The sequence below is a fragment of the Myodes glareolus genome, chromosome 4 (genome assembly GCF_982192425.1).
Source record: "Myodes glareolus chromosome 4, mMyoGla1.1, whole genome shotgun sequence".
NCBI classification, from domain to species: Eukaryota; Metazoa; Chordata; class Mammalia; order Rodentia; family Cricetidae; genus Myodes; species Myodes glareolus.
In genome coordinates, this window is record NC_142029.1 from 67,497,453 (window position 1) to 67,519,150 (window position 21,698).

General features: G+C 35.9%; 1 protein-coding gene across 1 annotated transcript; it reads right to left on the reverse strand.

Moving 5' to 3' along the window:
• Positions 1-19,331: 19,331 nt before the first annotated feature.
• Positions 19,332-21,366, reverse strand: LOC148122313 (endogenous retrovirus group K member 25 Env polyprotein-like). The gene is made up of 3 exons (XM_087905926.1): positions 21,264-21,366; positions 19,785-21,175; positions 19,332-19,397 (listed from the first exon to the last, which is right to left on the reverse strand). Exons 1-3 carry the CDS (start codon positions 21,364-21,366, stop codon positions 19,332-19,334), a joined length of 1,560 nt encoding a protein of 519 aa, XP_087762052.1.
• Positions 21,367-21,698: the final 332 nt, after the last annotated feature.

Sequence of the window (21,698 nt, forward strand, 5' to 3'; positions counted from 1 at the left end):
TTACTCATGAACAATGATGCAAAAATTCTCAATAAAATATTGGCAAAACGAATCCAAGTACATATCAGAAAAATCACCCAGTGTAATCAAGTAACCTTCATTAAATCGTTCTGGAGAATTGTCTGTTATCTGTCAACCATGTTTTAAATAAGTGCTGATTGGCCAGGAAGGAAGTATAGGAGGGAAAACCAGACAGGAAGTAGAGGTCATGCTATGAGAACAGAGGAATTCTGGGGAGGAGGAAGCTAATTCCTCCCAGTCCAGCCCAGACCAATTTTACCTGCCCAGCTGAGAAAGGTATTGAGCCATGTGGCTAACATAGATAAAAATTATGGGCTAACATAAGCTATAAGAGCTAATAATTAGACTGAGCTAATGGGCCAATCAGTTTATAATCTTATGGAGTCCTCTGTGTGATTTTCTTTGGGGCTTGTCAGCTGTGGTGCAGCAGGCAGGACAGATACCACAATAAGCAGGCCCCTCAATGTTACAATCCCAGAGTTCCAGGGCTGGATCAGCATACAAAAATCTATTAATGTAATCCATTATATAAATAAACTGAAAGAAAAAAACATATGATCATTTCATTAGATACTAAAAAAAAAATCATTTGACAAAATTTAACACCACTTTATAATAAAGGTATTGGAGAGATTAGGTATACAAAGATCATATCTGAATATAATAAAAGCAATACATAAGAGTTAACATCAAATTAAATGGAGAGACACTCAAAGCAATTCCACTAAAATCAGGAACAAGTCAAGGCTGTCCAGTCTATCCATATCTCTTCAATATTGCTCTAGTTCTAGCAATAGCAGTAAAACAACATCAGGAGATCAAGGGGATTTGAATTAGAAAGGAAGAAGTCAAACTTTTGTTATTTGCAGATGATATGATAGTGTACATAACTGACCCCCAAAATGCTACCAGAGAATTCATACAGCTGATAAATACCTTCAGTAGATGTGGCAGGATACAAGATCAACTAAAAAAATCAGTATCCCTCTTATACACAAAGGATAAAGAGACTGAGAGGAAAATCAAAGAAGCTTCCTCTTTCACAATAGCCACAAATAGCATTTAGTATCTTAGGGTAATACTAACCAAGGAAGTGAAAGATCTATTTGACAAGAACTTGAAGTCTTTGAAGAAAGAAATTGAAGAGGATGTCAGAATATGGAAAAATCTCCCATGCTCTTTAATTGGTAGGATCAACATAGTAAAAATGGAAATCCTACCAAAGGAAATCTATAGGTTCAATGCAATTCCCAACAAAATTCTTCACAGTTCTTGAAAGAAGAATAATCAACTTTATATGAAAAAAAAAACCAAGATAGCCAAAACAATCCTATATAATAAAGGAACTTCCAGAGGCATTATCAACCCCTACATCAAACTCTATTACAGAGCTACAGTAAGGAAAACAGCATGGTATTGGCATAAAAACAAGGACTTTAACCAATGGAATCAAATTGAAGACTCAGATATTAATCCACACACCTATGGACACCCGATTTTCAACAAAGGAAGCTAAAATTATAAAATGGAAGAAATAAATCACCTTTAACAAATGGTGCTGACATAAATGGATATCAACTTGTAGAAGAATGAAAATCTGTATCTATCAAAATGTGCAAAACTTAAGTCCAAATGGATTAAAGGTCTCCATATAAATCTGACCACACTGAGCCTGTTTGATAGAAGAGAAAGTGTGAAGTAGCCTGCAATGCATTGGCACAGCAGACCTCTTCCTATGTATAACACCAGTAGCACAGACAATAAGAGCAACAGTGATTAAATGGGGCCTCCTGAAACTGAGAAGCTTCTGTAATATAAAGAACACTGTCATTAAACAAAAAGGCAACCTACTGAATGGGAGAAGATCTTCACCACCATCATATCTGACAAAGCATCAAGTTCTAAATGTCCAAAAGGATCCAAAGAAGGTAGATGGGTACCGATAAGAATGAATGGTTTAAAGGAAATTAAGCAAGAAGTAGTAACTTCTGGCTTGCACATTATATTTGTTAAGGAGACGGTAAAGACATGGGCTTCTAGAATTAAGGCCACCCTACATGGCTGGTTTCATTTAGTTAGCTTCAGCAGTCCTGGATGATGGACCCTAATGATGTGGAAATGTAATTTCGGGAAAGAGGCAAAATTTTTAGAACAACTGTGAAAAGGAAAAAGTACTTGAGACTTCCCATGATCAAATTATTGGTGTGGGCACCTATGCTGACCCACATGCCCAAGCTCTTTAAGATGAACAAATCTTGTCCCTATGCCAAAAAGCAGCGTCAAATGGTTGGGATTGAATTCATTAACTGGAAAAATAAATTGAATAATATACCAGTTTTAAACAGGGTCAGAGTGAACCTTTAGTGAATTTTTACAAAGATTAACTAAGGCTGTACAAATAGGAGCAGCAGATCTAGATGCTAGATGAATACTTACTGAATACTACTTTTAATATAGGCTTAAAAATTGCAGGAATTGGACAGGACAGAAAATTCAACAACAGATGTTCAGTTCCTAGGAATTGGAACCCTGTATCAGTGAAACACAGTATGAGATGTGTCAAATGCATAGGGCCAGAAGGACAGAAAGGAAGGCTGAGAAAGTATATGGTGAATATTGTAGTGAATTCATGGGGTTGTGACCTACTGAAGCAATAGAATACCAAAATTAACATTCCTTCAGTCCCAGAAACTCATACTTCTGGGAAGGATATTATAAGGTACTATACACAAAGGTCACCTGTCATTCAGGCTGTTCAAGAACACAAAGCAACTAACAAAACCTTTATAGGTATCAACAACCAAACTTTTAAAATGATTAACCAAGAAACCAATATGGGTTAATCAGTGGCCTATAACAGAAGACAAACTATAGGTGTTAGAACAGCTGGAACAGGATCAAATAGAGGTTCACTATAGAAGAATCATCCAGCTCTTGGAATTCAGTATTTGTTGTTAAAAAAAAATCTGGTAAATGGAGAGTGGTGACAGATCTAAAAGCTGTCAACAAGGTAATTCAGCCTATGTGCTCTCTACAATCTGGAATTGCTCTGCCTTCTCTACTACCAAATGATAGCCTCTTATAGTTATTGATTGAAAAGATTGTTTCTTCACTATGCCTTTTTTTTTATTGTAGTGGGATTCCTATAGTTGAAATATTTTATTTATTTTTTTTAAAGTAATTTTATTAAATTATAAAAGTTTCCATTTACGCCCCTCTTCCCAACTCCCTCCCACTCCCCCCCTCCCTCTCCTCCTCCCTCTTTGTCCCTAAAGGCAGTCAGGGTTTCCTGCCCTGTGGGAAGTTCAAGTTCCTCCCCCCTCCCTCCAGGTCCAGGAAGGTGAGTATCCAAGCAGACTGGATCCCCACAATCCAGTATATGCAGAGGAAACATGTCCCAGTGTCATTGTCAATGGCTTTTCAGAAAGACTCCGGGCCAGCCACATTCAGAGAATCCGGCCACATTCAGAGAAACTGGTTGGATCACGTCCTCGTTCAGTCGCAGTCCAGCTGGCCTTGGTAAACTCTCATTAGATCCGTCCCCTGGTATCAGTGGGTGATAGCATCCCTCGCAGACATTAATTCCTTTTTTCATTTTCTTCCTCCTTCTGCTCCACATTTGGACGTTGGGGGGCTGAGTCTGGTGCTCCAATGTGGGTCTCCGACTGTATCGCCATCCAACGCCAGATGAAGGATCTATGGTGATAAGCAAAATATTCATCAGTATGGTTATGGGCCAAGGCCGGTTCAGGCACCCTCTCCTCTGTCCAGAGAACAATCTGGGGATCTCTCCTTGGACCTGGGATCCCATATATAATTAAGTCTCCTGTAAACCCTAAAATGACTCCCTTAGTTGAAATATATTCTTCCCTGATCCCATATTCAACCTTCCTTCCACCCCCCCATCCCGGTCAACCGAGCTTTCTCCATTCCTCCCCTCCTCCCTCCTCCCTAACCCTCTCCCCTTCCATTGCCCCTCCCACCCCACCCCCCATGCACCCGAGGTTACCTGGGACTCTTGACTAATTCCTACCTCCCGGCAGGTAGCTAAATAATCTTCATCAGGTTCGTCTTCTTATTTAGCTTCTCTAGGATCACGAATAATAGGCTCAAAATCTTTAATTATGGTTAGAATCCACTTATGAGTGAATACATACCTTGTTCCTCTTTTTGGGTCTGGCTTACCTCACTCAGTAAAGCGTTTTCTATTTCCATCCATTTGCATGCAAAATTCAAGATGTCATTGTTTTTTACCGCTGAGTAAAACTCTAATGTGTATATGTTCCACACCTTTTTTAACCATTCTTCTACTGAGGGGCACCTAGGCTGTTTCCAGGTTCTGGCTATTACAAATAGCGCTGCTATGAACATAGTTGAACAAATGCTTTTGTAGTATGTTCGGGAATCTCTAGGGTATATTCCCAAGAGTGGAATTGCTGGGTCCTGAGGGAGGTTGACTCCCAGTTTCCTGAGAAACCGCCACACTGATTTCCACAGTGGCTGCACAAGTTTGCATTCCCACCAACAATGGATGAGTGTTCCCCTCACCCCACACCCTCTCCAGCATAGGCTATCATTGGTGTTTTTGACTTTAGCTATTCTGACAGGTGTAAGATGGTATCTCAAAGTGGTTTTGATTTGCATTTCCCTGATCGCTAAGGAGGTTGAGCATGACCTTAAGTGTCTTCTGGCCATTCGAAGTTCATCTGTTGTGAATTCTCTGTTCAGTTCAGTACCCCATTTTTTAATTGGATTAATTAGAGTTTTAGTGTCTAGTTTCTTGAGTTCTTTGTATATTTTGGAGATCAGACCTTTGTCTGATGAGGGGTTGGTGAAGATTTTCTCCCAGTCAGAAGGCAGCCTTTTTGTCTTACTGACAGTGTCCTTTGCTTTACAGAAGCTTCTCAGTTTCAGTAGATCCCATTTATTCATTGTTTCTCTTATTGTCTGTGCTACTGGGGTCCTACTTAGGAAGAGGCCTCCTGTGCCTATATCTTGTATACTACTTCCCACTTTCTCTTCTATCAGGTTCAAAGTGGACGGATTAATGTTGATGTCTTTAATCCATTTGTACCTGATTTTTGTGCATGGTGATAGGTATGGATCTACTTTCATCCTTCTACAGGTTGACATCCAGTTATGCCAGCACCATTTGTTAAAGATGCTTTCCTTCTTCCATTGTATACCTTTAGCTCCCTTGTCAAAAATTAGGTGCTCATAGGTTTGTGGGTTAATATCCGGGTCTTCTATTCGATTCCAGAGGTCGACTTCTCTGTTCTTATGCCAATACCAAGCCGTTTTCAATACTGTAGCTCTGTAATAGAGTTTGAAGTCAGGGATGGTAATGCCTCCTGAAGTTCCTTTATTGTATAAGATTGTTTTGGCTATCCTGGGTTTTTTGTTTTTCCATATAAACTTGATTATTGTTCTCTCAAGTTCTGTGAAGAAGTTTGATGGGATTTTGATGGGGATTGCATTGAATCTATAGATTGCTTTTGGTAGAATTGCCATTTTTACTATGTTGATTCTCCCAATCCAAGAGCAGGGGAGGTCTTTCCATTTTCTGGTATCCTCCTCAATTTCTTTCTTCAAAGACTTAAAGTTCTTTTCAAATAGGTGTTTCACTTCCTTGGTTAGAGTTACCCCAAGATATTTTATGCTATTTGTGGCTATCATGAAAGGTGATGTTTCTCTGATTTCCCTCTCTGCTTCTTTATCCTTTGTGTATAGGAGGGCTACCGATTTTTTGGAGTTGATCTTGTATCCTGCCACACTACTAAAGGTGTTTATCAGCTGTAAGAGTTCTTTGGTAGAGTTTTTGGGGTCACTTATGTACACTATCATATCGTCAGCAAATAACGAAAGTTTAACTTCTTCCTTTCCAATTCGAATCCCCTTGATCGCCTTATGTTGTCTTATTGCTATTGCTAGAACTTCAAGCACTATATTGAAGAGGTATGGAGAGAGTGGACAGCCTTGTCGTGTTCCTGATTTTAGTGGAAAGGCTTTGAGTTTCTCTCCATTCAATTTGATGTTAGCTGTCGGCTTGCTGTATATTGCTTTTATTATATTTAGGTATGATCCTTGTATCCCCAGTTTCTCCAACACCTTTATCATAAATGGGTGTTGAATTTTGTCAAATGCTTTTTCAGCATCCAATGAAATGATCATATGGTTTTTTTCTTTCAGTTTATTTATATAATGGATTACATTGATAGATTTGCGTATGTTGAACCATCCCTGCATCTCTGGGATGAAGCCTACTTGATCATAATGGATAATTTTTCTAATGTGTTCTTGGATTCGGTTTGCCAGTATTTTATTGAGAATTTTCGCGTCGATGTTCATGAGTGAGATTGGCCTGTAATTCTCTTTCCTGGTTGTGTCTTTGTGTGGTTTTGGTATTAGGGTAACTGTAGCTTCATAAAAGGAGTTTGGCAATGACTCTTCTGTTTCTATATTATGGAATACATTGAGGAGTATAGGTATTAGCTCTTCCTGGAAGTTCTGGTAGAATTCTGCATTGAAACCATCTGGTCCTGGGCTTTTTTTGGTAGGGAGATTTTTGATAACAGCTTCTAATTCTTCGCGACTAACAGGTCTATTTAGATTGTTCACCTGTTCTTGGTTCAACTTTGGTATATGGTACTTATCTAAAAAAATGTCCATTTCTTTTACATTTTCCAACTTTGTGGCATATAAACTTTCGTAGTAAGATCTAATGATTCTCTGAATTTCCTCTGTGTCTGTGGTTATGTCCCCCTTTTCATTTCTGATCCTATTAATTTGCATGTTCTCTCTCTGCCATTTGATTTGTTTGGATAGGGGTTTGCCAATCTTGTTGATTTTCTCCAAGAACCAGCTTTTTGATTCATTGATTCTTTGGATTGTTTTCTCTGTTTCTATTTTGTTGATTTCAGCCCTCAGTTTGATTATTTCCAGTCTTCTACTCCTCCTGGGTGAATCAGCTTCTTTTTTTTCTAGGGCTTTCAAGTGTGCTGTTAAGTCTCCAATGTGTGCTTTCTCCGTTTTCTTTATTTGGGCACCTTTATAAGAAATGCCTTTATAAGAAAAGGACAGATAAAAATTTGCCTTCACAATGCCTACTTTATAAAAATTCTGAGCCTAATAGGAAATACCAGTGGATAATCAGTTCACAGGAAATGATCAATAGCTCTACCCTATGACAATACCTTGTAAGTCAGCCATTAGAAATAAACATAAAAATTTCCTAAATCTATATTTTACCATTATATGGATGATATTTTGATATGTGATTCAAACATAGATATTTTGGAAGGAATATTTAAAAACATAAATAAAGTTTTGCCAAAATGGGGATTACAAATTGCTCATGAAAAAATACAGAGAGGAGATTCTCTCAATTACCTAGGCTTTAAATAGATTTACAGAAAATTAGAATACAAATGGGACAAATTACTAGGGACCAATAGTGGACACTAAACGACTTTCTAAGATTGTTAGGTGATATTTCCATTCTATGATTAGTTTTGGGATCTCACATGCTCTAATTGTTAATTTTTTTAAAAAAAAAACCTATGATGATGACAAAGTCTTAAATAGTCCCAGAGAATTAACAGCTCAAGCAGAAAAGAAATTGATTGTCGTTGAAGAAAATTGTAGGAGGCACATGTAGATAGGGTGAATCAAAATCTTAATTGTATTCTAGTCATATTGCCTTCCAGAATTTCCCCTACAGGAAATTTAATGCAAAGGGAACATATTCTCTTAGAATGGATCTTTTTACCACATAAAACAAGTAAAAAAATAAAAACTTGTATAGAATAAGTATTTGAGTTAATTATCAAAGGAATATTGAGACTTCATCTACTGGCAGGTAGATTTTCACATTTTGAACCAGTCCTACATCTCTTGGATGAAGCCAACCTGATCATGGTGGATCAGTTTTCTGATGTCTTCTTAAATTGGAATTGTCAGGTATTTTATTCAGTATTTTTGCATCCATTTTCATGAGTGAAATTGGTCTCTTATTCTCTTTCTTGGTTGAGTTTTTGTGTGGTTTTTGTATCTGGTTAACTTATAAAAAGTTTAAAAAAGAGTTTTTTATAACTCCTTATAAAAAGATTTTGGCACTGTTTTTAGTTTTTCTATTATGTTAGGAAAGTAGTTACAGTTAGGAAAGTATAGGTATTTGTTCTTCTTGGAAGTTCTGATAGAATTCTGCACTAAAACCATCTGGCCCTTGGCTTTTATTGGTTGGGGGATTATTGATGATAGCTTCAATTACCTTGCAGTTTATAAGTCTATTTAAATTGCTCACCTGGTCTTTACTTAAATTTGGTATATGCTATCTATCTAGAAAAATGTCCATTTCTTTTATATTTTCCATTTTCTGGTATATGGGTTTTTGTAGTATGACCTAATTATTTTTCTGAATTTCCTCAGTGTTTGTTGTTATGCCACGTTTTTCATTTCTGATTTTGTTAATTTGGATCTCTCTCTCTGCTCTTTGATTATTTTCAGAAAGGGTATGTCTATCTTGTTGATTTTCTCAAAGAACCAGCTCTTTTACTCATTGATTCTTTTTATTGTTATCTTTGTTTATATTTTGTTGATTTCAGTAATCAATTTGATTATTTCCAGTCTTCTATTTCTTCTAGTTGAGTCTTCTTTTTATTCTAGAGCTTTCAGTTGTATTGTTAAGCCACTAATGTGAGTTTACTCCATTTTCTTTATGTGTGCACTTAGTGCTAGAACTTTCCTCTTAGCACTGCTTTCAGAGTATCCCATAGTTTTGGATACATTGTACCTTCATTTTCATTGAATTCTAGGAAGTTCTTAATTTCTTTATTTATTTCTTCCTTGACATAGGGGTGTGTCAGTATTCACTGTTCAATTTCTATGTATTTGTAGGCTTTCTGAATATAGTATTGTTGTTAAATTCTAACTTTAATCCATGGTGATTCGATAAGACACAACAAGTTACTCCAATATTTTTGTATCTGTGGAGGTTGGCTTTGTTACTGACCATATGAGATGCTTGGAAGAAGGTATATTCTTTTGTGTTTGGGTGGAATATTTTATAGATGTCTGTTAAAGATATTTGATTCATGCATCTGTTTTTCTCTTATTTCTCTGTTAAGTTTCTGTCTAGTTGAACTGTCCATTGCCAAGAATGAAGTGTTGGAGTGTCCTACTATTAATGTGTGGGGTTTGATGTATGATTTAATTTTTAATACTATTTCTTTTATGAAAGTGGATGCTCTTGTATTAGGTGCATAGATGTTCAGGATTGAGACAACATCTTGATGGATTATTCTTTTTAGGAGTACAAAATACCCTTCTCCATCTCTTTTGATTGATATTTTTTGAGATCTATTTTGTTAGATATTAGGATAGTTATACCCATTTTTTTCCTAGTCCTTTTCTCTGAGGTAGTCTTTGAGTTTAAGATGTGTTTCTTGTATACAACAGTAGGTTGGATTCTGTTCATAACCATACTCTTAGCCTGTAAATTTTATCAGTGAATTGTGTCCATTGATATTAGAAATATTAATGACCAATGGTTCTTTATTCCAGTTATTTTTCTTTAGTAGTGTTTGTGTGTTTCCCATCTTTGGGTCATGCTGGTGGGGGTTTATCAATTGCTTATGTTTGGTGGGTGCAGATCGCTTCTTTTTCTTGGGTTTTTCTTCAAATATTTTCTGTAGGGTTGTATTTCTGGATACATATTGTTCAAATCTGTTTCTTGTCATGGAATATCTTTTTTCTCCGTTGATGGCAAGTGATATTTATCTAGAATATTGTTCAGTTTCCTTATGTTTTCCAATATTGTGACCTAATGATTCTCTGGATATCCTCCATGTTTGTTGTTATATCCCTATTTTCATTACTGAGTTTGTTAAATGTATATTCTCTATCTTTTGGTTAGTTTTGATAAAGGTTTGTCTATTTTGTTAATTTTCTTATAAAACCAACTCTTTGTCTCATTGATTATTTTGCATTGTTTTCTTTGTTCCTATTATGCTGATTTCAGGTCTCAATTACGATATTTCCTGCCATCTCGTTCTCCTTGGTGAGTTTGCTTCTTTTTGTTCCATAGTTTTTAAATATTCTGTTAATTCACTAGTGTGGGATTTTTCAAGCTTCATTATTTTGTCATTTTGTGCTGTGAATTTTTCTCTTAACAATCCTTTCATTGTGCCCCATAAATTTGGGTATATTATATGGTCATTTTCATTGAATTTAAGGAAGTCTTTTATTTCTCCCTTTATTTCTTCCTTGACCCACTGATGATTCAGGTGAGCATTCTTTAATTTCCATCTCTTTGTGGGATTTCTGGAATTAGTGTTGCTATTGAAGTCTAATTTTAAGCCACGGTGATCCCATAAGATACATGGCGTTATTCCAAATTTTCTATCTGTTGAAGTTTGTTTTGTTACCTAGTATATGGTTAATTTTTGAGAAGGTTCCATAAAGTGCTGAGAAGAAGGTATATTCTTCTGTGTTTGGATGGAATGTTCTATGACTGTCTTTGCATAGCTTATTTTAATCTAATTGTTTAGCTTACAGAATTAAAGAATTTCTTGAGTAATTTGTAAATTGATCACAAAGGCCATCTATAAAACATTGAAACAATCATGGAATATAGAAGAAATTTATTTATTCCCATCTTAATATTTATGTTAAGTGGGTTTTACCTAAGAAATGCTGAGTTCATATAAGCAAATATAACCAACCACAATTAAGACTTAGGGAATTTTCAGCAGGAGATATAGGATACTATCTGCGAATGAACTCTATTTGTACAAGACAGTAACAATTCTCCATGGATATGAAGGTAAAAATTCACTTTTAAGTTAGGTACATTTCTTCCAAAAAATCATGTAGCAACAATACTTCATACATAGTGTTATTAATTTCTGTTTCCAGACAATATCTTCCTACAAATTGCAGAAGTTATTCCCTATTGCTAATGAAAACTATTCTTTGTAGAGTGGAAGTTTATTGTTTGCATTAGCTTTTTTAGTGCAACTTTGACATCTTTTATCTCAGGCTGAATGTAGATCAAGGGAATCTTGAATTGTTGTCAAGGGACAACAATTGTATAAAACATAGATGACAATTCACTTTGACACAAGAAGCTGACTGATGATGGATGAAAGTACATGAAAACTGTGGAACCACAGATTACAGCAACAGCCAAATGTGGGAGCTGCAGTTGCTGAAGACTTGGATCTTCTCCCAGTGAACTGATTGTGGAGAATTCTAATACTGATGGAGATATAAGAACTAAAGATATTTGTAGCTATTAGAACATTACATGGAAATTTTTGCCTCACATTTTTCTGCCACCATTCAGTTCCCCAAAACCACACAGAGGTTTATATTAATTACTACCTGTTTGACCCTTTAGCGCAGGCAATTATTAACTAGTTCTTACAATTTAAATTAACCCATAATTCTAAAATCTATGTTTAACCACATGACTTCGTACCTTTTATCAGTGAAGCATTCTCACCTCGAATTCTCTAAATCTGGTTGATTACTGTCTCTCCTCTTCTCAGAATTACCGCAGTCTGGTCACTTGTTCTATACTTCCTGCTTTGCCTCAGTCAGCATTTCATTAAATAAATATGAGTGACAAAGATTTACAGTGTACAAGAGCATTATCCCACAATACTTACTCTTTTATTATTTTCAAAACAAGAACTCTGAATCTAATCTTTGTTTAGCTTTTTTCCTGACCATTATCTTTAACAACTTGTAAACAATACTCTCAACAAAGACAAACATTCATAATTCAATTTATGGCGTGTGCACATAGTATTCTACTATAGTATTTACTGGGAATTGGGGTCACTTAAAATCTTATGAGGATCTCAAGAAAATTTAGGATTATGATAATGTTCTGACTTAAGTATTCTGGGAGGCTGGGTCAAGTCAGTCAGCATTCTTGAGGCTGTTCTGCATGTAATAGAGAGAAAACTGCCACAGAGGTGTTAAAAAATATTGGATCTTATAGATTATCCTCTCCTATCAGAGATTTTTCAGGGTGTCTTCCTTTTTCAAACTTGTTATTTATAAGAAAGAATGAATCCACTGCTTCTCATTTCTTGTAGAAATAAAAGCAAAACCTCTTCTCCAAAGAAACATATTTCAACTTAAATATTGAAATCAAGGCATTTAAAAGTAGATAGGTTGGATTAATCTACAGACATTTATAATCAAATGTCTTTTAGTAGTTGTTGCTTTTTCCTCAGCAGTCAAACAATTTAAAGACAACACAATAAATTACATTTTCCATGTTCTCTGTTAATTTTCCATCTTCTTGTGACCTTATTTTAATCTTTTTATATTTTTTTATTTTTGTTTTTTGAGACAGGATTTCTCTACAAATCTTTGGCTGTGGAGGATCTCATTCTGTAGACTAGGCAGGACTCAAACTCAAAGAGATCTGTCTGTCTTTTTTCTTAACTGCTGGAATTAAAGGCATGCATTATCACACCAATCATTTTATTTCATTTTTCAGGACTTTTTCTATCCTTTTTCTTTTCTTTCCTAATCCTATGTATAATTTTTAAAATACCTCTAAAGCTCTCTTTTTTTTCATTAAGCAATTTGGAAGCCTAAAAAGATGAGTTGTGAAAGAGCCATTTCATAGTGGTTAATTTTATATTTTACCTATGATTTAACAGTGGTTATTGATTCTACCAGTTTATATCAAATTCAGAATTCTTTGATGCATGTGATTTTATGTTCCAAGGAATTCTTGGAACCTTCTACATTGAAGCATTTTTTTTTTTGTTTTACTATATAAACAATATCCCCCAGGAAAGACTTTTCATTTAAGATAATGATGAAGACAATTGTCTATATAATCACTTTATTTCTGTACTTCTAGAATTTTAGATTGGGCAATCAGAAAGCTAAATTGAATTTAAAGGCACCATATTAGACAGCAAAAGGGAAAATCATCCTTATGTATAAATAAATATGATGGCATCTATAGAAAATTCAGACTATGATAATAATATTAATTAGAACAAAATAGCAATAAAAGCAACTTAAAGATTACAAGATTCTCACAAATTTCGATTGAATTATCATAAACTTTACATAGTCAATGCACTCTTTCCTTTTGTGGTTTAACTAAAAAACAGGCATGATAATCATTCTAGGATTATCTGTTTAATCCATAATTGCTTTGGCTATCTGGGATACTTTGGTATTCCCTATAGATTTTAAGATTGTCTTTGTATGCATGTAAAAGTATCAGGGGAATTGATACTGCAATTAATCTGTAAATGATTTTTGATAGAATGCTCAGTCACAAAATGAACTTTAGCAGTTTATAACCGTGGAGAGTCTTCCAACACATATTGCCTTCTTTGATTTTCTTACTCACAGAAGTAACATTTCATTATAGAAATATTTACTTCTGTTAGTGGGGGTTGTTGATTGATTTCATTTTTCTTTTTATCCTTGAGCTTGTAGTAAGCATGTTCCTTTCCGTAATTTAATGTAATTTCAGTTGATATATAGAAAGGGTTTGAAATTTACTTAGTCAATTTTGTATCCTCCCACTTTGCTAAGATACTTTATCAATTCTAAGATCTTTCTAGTTAGGTCATTAGGATCATTTAGGCATAGTATTATATCCTCCAAAATAAAAAATAATTTTTGGTTATTTTTTAACTTTTTTATTTCCTTCTTTCTTTAATTTCTAAAGATAGGACCTGAAGGAATACAATGAAAATATAATAGATATTAGATTGCCCTATATCATTCAATTTTTAAAATTTATTATTATTAAAATACTTTTGGAGACTTTCTCTTTTTCATTTTTTATGTTTTTATTGAATTATATATTTTTCTCTTCTTCCTTCCCTTTCTACCCCTTTCCCTTCTACATTCTCCCAAAATTCCAACACTAGCAATATTCTTAGGATATCCTGCCATTTTCTACATTCTATGTAGATAAGATTCACGTATGTCATTTTAGATTCTATGACAAATAAATGACCCTTGATCATAAAATGGATAAAGAAAATGTGGTACATTTACACAACAGAGGACTGCACAGAAGAACAAAGTAATGACACCTTGAGATTTCCAGGTAAATGGACAGACCTAGAAAATTCAATAAATTATATAAACATTTTAAAAAAAATTATGTATGTCTCTGTTAGAATACTCTTTGTTGTCTTGGTTCTCTAGGGTTGTGTATTACAAACTGTTTTTCTCTGCTTTATGTCTAAAACCCACTTATGAGTGAGTACATTCTATACTTGCTTTTCTGGGTCTGAGCTACCTCATTCAATACGATGTTTTCTAGATCCATCCACTTACCTGCAAATTTGAAGATGCCACTTTTCCCTGCTGCTTAGTATTCCATTGAGTAAAGGAAGCTGCTTATTAGTTCCCATCTTCCCATACTCAAAATAACCAAACAGAAACTGTATTACTTAAATCACTGATTGACCTATTAGCACTATCTTCTTATTGACTAGCTCTTAAATCTTAATTTAACCTATTTCCATTAATCTGTGTATCACCAAAAGGCTGTGACTTACCAGCAAGGCTCAGTCTTGTCTTTTCTCAGCAGTGGCTACAAGGTATCATCTCTAAACTCAGCCTTCTTCCTCCCAGCATTCAGTGTAGTTTTCCCTACCTATCTCCATCCTATTAGAAGCCAAGGCAAATTCTTTATTCATCAGACAGCCCCATGTAAGCCACATTCAGAGAATCTGGTTTGATCACATGCTCATTCAGTCCCAGTCCAGCTGGCCTTGGTTAGTTCTCATTAGATCAGTCCCCTTGTATCAGTGGGTGAACGCACCTGATTTCATTTTTCATGTTCTCCCTCCTTCTGCTCTTCATTTGGACCTTGGGGGCTCAGTCCAGTGCTCCAATGTGGGTCTCTGTCTCTATCTTCATCCATTGCCAGATGAAGGTTCTATGTTAATATACAAGATATTCATCAGTGTGACTATAGGATAAGGCCAGTTCAGGTGTCCTCTCCTCTGCTGCCCAAGGAACAAGCTGTGGACATCTCCCTGGATGTGGAATAAGGGGAACACAGTGGAATACATAATCCATACTCTCTGTGTATATTCCATCTTTACATAGTTATTTTTCTTTATTCCTATTACTTTTTCTACAAGTTTATTCTTTCTCTTAAAAAATTTTGTTTTATATTCAAAAAAACGTTTACTTTTTCTATAACTGTCTATAATCTTTTTTCTCTCTTTCAAGTCTACATACATCTTTTAAACACACTGTGTCTCATTTAGAGGTCTTTATGTCTGAATCTGTCTTTATTGCATACCTATAATCCTTTTCTGACCAGTCCAGCTTCTTTAAATGCTAAGCATTTCTCTTTTTTTTCATTTATTTTTATTGAATTCTACATTTTTCTCTACTCCCCTCCTGCCTCTCCCTTCCCATTCAACACTCTCCCAAGGTCTCCATGCTCCCAATTTACTCAGGAGATCTTGTCTTTTTTACTTCCCATGAAAATTAGATCTATGTATGTCTCTCTTAGTGTCCTCATTGTTATCTAGGTGCTCTGGGATTGTGATTTGTGGACTTGTTTAGCTTTATCATTAGAAAACACTTATCAATGAGTACATGTGATAATTGTCTTTCTAGGTATGAGTTACCTCAATCAAAATGATATTTTCTAGATCCATCCATTTTCCTGCAAAGTTCAAGGTGGCATTATGTTTTTCTTCTGTATAGTACTTTGTAAATGTACCACATTTTCCTTATCAATTCTTCAATTGAAGGGTATTTAGTTGTTTCCAGGTTCTGGCTATTACAATCAATGCTGCTATGAACATAGTTGAGCACATGTCCTTGTGGCATGATTGAGCATCCTTTGCATATATATACCCAAAAGTGGTATAACTGGGTCCTGAGGAAGGTTTTTTCCTAATTTTCTATTAAATCAACATACTGACATCTAAAGAGGTTGTTCCAGCTTGCATCCCCACCAAAATTGCACGAGTGTTCCCTTCCCCAACAACTGCTCCAGCATAAGTTGGCATTGATGTTCTTCATATTGGCCATTTTTACAGGTGTAAGATGGAATCACAGAGTTGTTTTGATTTGCATTTCTCTGAAGACCAAGGATATTGAACATTTCCTTAAGTGTCTTTCAGCCACTTTAGATTCCTCTGTTGAGAGTTCTCTGTTTAGGTCAATACACCATTTTTAATTGGATTATTTGTTCTTTTCATGAACAATTTCTTGAGTTCTTTGTTTATTTTGGAGATCAGACCTCTGTCTGATGTGGGGTTAGTGACAAACTTTCCCATTATGTAGGCTGTCATTTTGTCTTGTTGACCACGTTCTTTGCTTTACAAAAGTTTTTCACTTTCAAAAGGTCACATTTATTCATTGTTTATCTAAGTGTCTGTGCTGCTGGGGTTATATTTAGGAACTGGTCTCCTTGCCAATGCACTTGTGAACACTTCACATTTTCTCTTCTATGAGACTCAGTATGGCTGACTTTATGTTGAGATCTTTGATTCATTTCAACTTGAATTTTATGCATGGTGATAGATGTGGGTCTATTTTAATTCTTCTACAGGTTGATATCCGCTAGCACCATTTGTTAAATATGCTTTCTTTTTACATTTGATATCTTTTACTTCTTTGTCACTCAATATTTCCTTGATTAATAGAATGAAATAATGATTTCCTACAGTTTTAATACATAATTTATTTTATACATACATCATTTTAATACATAATTTATTGCATGGGACAGTTAAACATGATTGGTGAATATCAAGGACTGTATCTCACAGTAACATGAAACCAGAGAATATCAAAATACATACCTAAAATTATAATGCCTTAAGTTCTTATCTTATATAAGTTCTGAGACTCCTATGGTGTCTTATGTATCATATTTCAACAGAAACACAACTCTTTAAAAGAGAGTTCTTTCAAAAATTTTAATTATGACATATAAAATTTGTTATGGTATTTAGGAATGTATATGTATGAATAAATACATAAATGTATACTCACTATTAGTAATTAACTCATAACCTGAAAGTGAGTGGGAAATTGTATGGGCCATTGTTTGGAGGAAGGAAAGTTAAGGGAACGATGTTGTGAGTAAATTATAATCTCAAATAAAAAATAAAGAAGTATAATATTGTTAGAAATACTAGATAGTCATAATGATAGAAAGAAATTTTCTTAAGAAATCAATATTACCTGATATCAAAACAGACTTACTTCGTTAAGCATGCAATTTTAAGCAGTTCATCTCCTAGAAAATTAAATGTCGATGGTCTCCCTTTTAGAATGCGAGGAAAACATCACACATGAATATATACAGTGTGTGAAAAGTTCCTGTTAGATCACACCTATTATGAGGTTGGTCCATAATTGTGATGATAGAGTTGCCAATAAAGACATCTTAGGGAAGTATTAGAAAGAGCATATACATACATCCAGCTAAGAAAAAAAAAGATTTGATAATAAAGGAGAAGTATATCAAGGCTTTGGAGGGCGGAAAGGAAAGGAGAACTGGTGTAATCATATTATAATCTTAAAAAAGAAATTCAGTTTTAAAATTTGAAAAGGCAAAATATTTATTTGACACAAGAATTATATGACAGTACTTCCACAGAAAATTACATTTAAAAAAGACCACAGTCAAAATTTACAATCTTCCTTTAAATTTTAATCTATCACTGTGGTCTTTTGGTCCTTTTATTTTTGTTTTATTAAGCATGATAAATTATTTAATTAAAGATTTTTTTTGTTCACAAAAATGAGATTTTCCAATACACAGATAATACAACATACAAGTTTATTTTCTTAGGTTCACACATGTATTACTCTCACTTTATGATGTAATAGTTTCAACAGTGTATTAAGAATGTAATGTGATGGAATAACAGCTAAACATTGATAAGAATAAATAATTTGCATGTTGACTATATAATTAGTATTTTCTTTCTTCATAATTTTATTTTTTATTTTTATTACCTTTTAAATAGTACAAATCAAAATTTCCACTTTGTCCCCTCCTTCCACTTCCCTCCTACCCTCCCTTCCCCTCCAGTACTAAGATAGGGCAAGGTACCTCCCCCCTCCATCCAGACTTAGGAAGGTATGCATCCAAATAGAATAGGATCCCACAGAGCCAGTATGTGCAGTAAAGACAAATTGCAGAGGGCTGGAGAGATGGCTCAGAGGTTAAGAGCACTCGCTGTTCTTTGAAATGTCCTGAGTTCAATTCCCAGCAACCACTTGGTGGCTCACAATCATCTGTAATGAGATCTGGTGCCCTCTTCTGACCTGCAGACATTCAGGCAGACAGAATACTGTAGACTTAATTGCCACGGTCATGGAGACCACAGACCGAGGGAGAACAAGGCTCAGGAGAATTCAGGAACTGGCAAGGAAATGACAGACAGATACATTCAATGTGGTTGAATATGCTGCTGCAACTTTACTTCAATCAGCGCAAGGTTTATATTCTTTTACAATCAAAGAACTTGGCAAAGGCATACATCATCAGATCATAAAATAGAAAAGAACAGCATAAAACAGTTTACAAAGAGAATCTTTGAAGATGCTTTGGCATGGGCACAAGGACTTTTGTTCCCTCACATTTTGTTAAGTAGCCTTTTTTTCTTGTTTTTAGAGAGGCCATTGTTCTTGAGTTAGGCCAACTTTATCAGCCTGTACCAGGTGGCTGGCTAGGTTGAGCTAAATGACCTTGTGCTCAGAATATCCTGGGTGGGAGATGGGATGGCCACTATCTTCCTGTGAAAAATTCTGCTAGGAAATTTCAAAGACATGATCTCAAACTTCTCTGAAACTTGTCTCACACCATTGACCTCAACCCTCCTCCCTTTCTGATTCTCAGGCTCAGATGTTGTTATCAGCCTCGGTCTTTTTCTGCCCACAAGAAAGGCTTCATAGGCCTCCTGTTTGCAACCACACGTATTCCCCAGGTAGATGCCTAGTGGGGACTGCTGCAACTGTTTTTCTGCAGAAGGCTTCTAAGGTTTCTCCTGATAAGAGAAACTCCTTTTACTCTACATCATCAAGGAATTATCCTAACGGTGACTCCCAATTCCCAGAACTGGCTACTTCTTTAAAGGCTTTAATGAATGGTGGGGCAGAGCTCAAAATGTCCTCAGCAGTCTTGTTTGTATCAGCAACTTCCTGGAATAGTCTGATCTGTCGGCAAGATGCAAGAATCACAAAGAACAGAAAGACAAGGAAAAGACAGCCATATTGGCACCAAGGGCAGCAAGGATGAGTCAGTGCAGGTGGCAACTCAGGTAACATCATGACCACAGCTGATTGCCAAGAGACAGCCTGGGGCACAGCTCCGTGGAGCGCAGGTCCCGATCCTATGGCAACAGTTCGCCCAGTCAGCATTTCTGCTACACCGGCGTGACAGCCGTGGATGTGGCAGGTCCCCGTTTTTTATTTTTAAAATGCAACTTGACCACGTCCTGTTTCATTTAGGCTACTGAACTGAAAAGACAGTTAAGGAGACAGGGGAACAGAAAAATCACCAACAGTACTAATAAAATGACTATTCCAATGAGAACAAAATACTGCACCCAATCTAATGGATTTAAAGCCTTAATTCCTGACTCAATTTTATTAGCCAAATCCAGTAGACCTCCTACTTGTAAATGAGCCTGACTAATAGTGAAAATATCTTTCTGTAATGCAGTTAAATCATGGGTAATATTATTATCCTGCCAAATACCCTGCAAATGTGCTTTCACCTTGTCCCATGGCTCTGAGCGATTATAAGTCAGTGGCATGACACAGATTGCTTTAAAGCTTCCATGACAACATGTGGATAAGGTGGTTTTCAAATTAGCAATATCCTGTCCAAGAGCAAGGACCACTTCTTCTAATACATTAATTTTTGCCTCCAAATTATTGTCAATCGCTGCCTGTTCCAACAATGCAGCCATAATGTTCTTATTTAATGTATTTACATAATGAGCAGTATGAATTTCTTGTACTAAGGCTGTTGTGGCCACACTGAAAGTAGTAAGTATCGATATTAACACTGTTATGCCCAAAATAAGTGCAGCCACAAACCGCCTAGGCCACACCAGATCCCTTAATGTATTCAAAACTTGCAGTGCAGGATTATCATACCAGGGATCATCACCCAATTCCACAGGCAGCATAACAAAAGGTGGGCATCTAACAACAAGCAAAACACTCAGATCTTTTGGTTCAGCTGAAGTAATGCAATTAGTAAGCTTACAGGAATGACAAACAACTTGATAGGACTTATTCACTTTGGTAATATTAACAAAAGCTGGTTGAGCTAATAACAATGCATTAGGATAAGAAATACATGCCCTGAGTCCTATGGGCTCAGACTTAGTATGTTTAGGTCTTTTTTCCAGAAACATATTAGCAGCAGCAAGTAATCTATACAGGTCAGAGTGTTTCCTAGTAATATTTCCTTTTTTGGCAAACCATGTAGGCTCCACAAAGCCTGGAGAAAACCATCTTCGCAAGGGCTCTCCTACCCCTACGTATTTATAGTGATGAAATTTCTCCTGATAAGTGATTATATAATTTTCATAAACATATTGTTGACTTGAAGATATAGAATAATCCCAAATTTCATAGGAGGAATCCTTAGGCTGATATTTGGTGGCCGCATTTGGAAAGCCACAAGTTAGCAATGCAGGAAATTTATTAATAGCTGAGTCCCAAAATTGATCCTTATCCCGATATTTTTGAATACATGGTTCAATAGGCATGAATGAGACCTGCTCAAACTTTTCTTTATAATTGGATTCTCCTAGGGTCTCCATCTGAATTTCCCAAATCCATCTCTTACCAGCATTTTCCTTATCTGGACTGTCAGTAAGAAAAGTTCTATAGCCCGAACTCAAGCAAAATCTTGGTACCGTTCCAGAGAGCATAATGCAAATTGGCAAGGAATCAGAACGGCCCTCAAATGTTGTTAAAGAAGACGAACTAATTCTTGCATCAGAGTCTTGAGCACCTCCCAGTCTCCTAGTGTCATTGGTTAAGATTCTGATGGGCTCCCAATCTAGCCAACCAACGGGTTGTAGAATCGGGGTACTAGGAACATAGGCCCAATATGCAATTCCCTGTGCTTTAGGGGGAGCGGATATCAAAGCTAAAAAGGCAAGAAAATACAGGCTGGGTTTTAGGGGTTTTCCCTGTTGAATGAGCAGACTTTTGGCTTCCTTTACGAGGTGTTTAACTTTTGTCCAGGTGATTTACAGAGTCCGTTATGGGGTTAGTTTCATTTTCTTCATTTGACACATCAGATGTCCTGTCCATATCTGCAGCTTCCTCCTTTGTCATCGCCTCTCCTGGCACCGGCCAGACGAGCCTGTCTGGTATCCAGATGGGGAGTCGGCATCCTATGGAAATACACAAGCACACCCTCGTCCTGATGTTATTAGGACGTCTGGTCTGCTCCATTGGCCAGACAACAGATCTTTCGATAGGACTTTTGGCAGGACAGAATTAAACTCACAGGTCCAATGCACCATTGCAGGTGTCAATACTTTATCATTAGTATTTAAATGATTTAATACAAATAAGGTATGTGATAATAAATGATGAGGAGCAAAATATTCATGTGCTCTCTGAAGCCTTTTAATCTGTAATTTTAATGTTTGATGTGTTCTTTC

Coding starts and splice junctions, on each gene's coding strand:
- LOC148122313 (XM_087905926.1), bottom strand. CDS start 21,366: ATGACAAAGGAGGAAGCTGCAGATATGGACAGGACATCTGATGTGTCA. Junction 21,176..21,263: donor TGTAAATCACCTGGACAAAA/GTTAAACACCTC, acceptor TTGCCTTTTTAG/CTTTGATATCCGCTCCCCCT. Junction 19,398..19,784: donor GCTCAGAGCCATGGGACAAG/GTGAAAGCACAT, acceptor CTGTTGCCATAG/GATCGGGACCTGCGCTCCAC.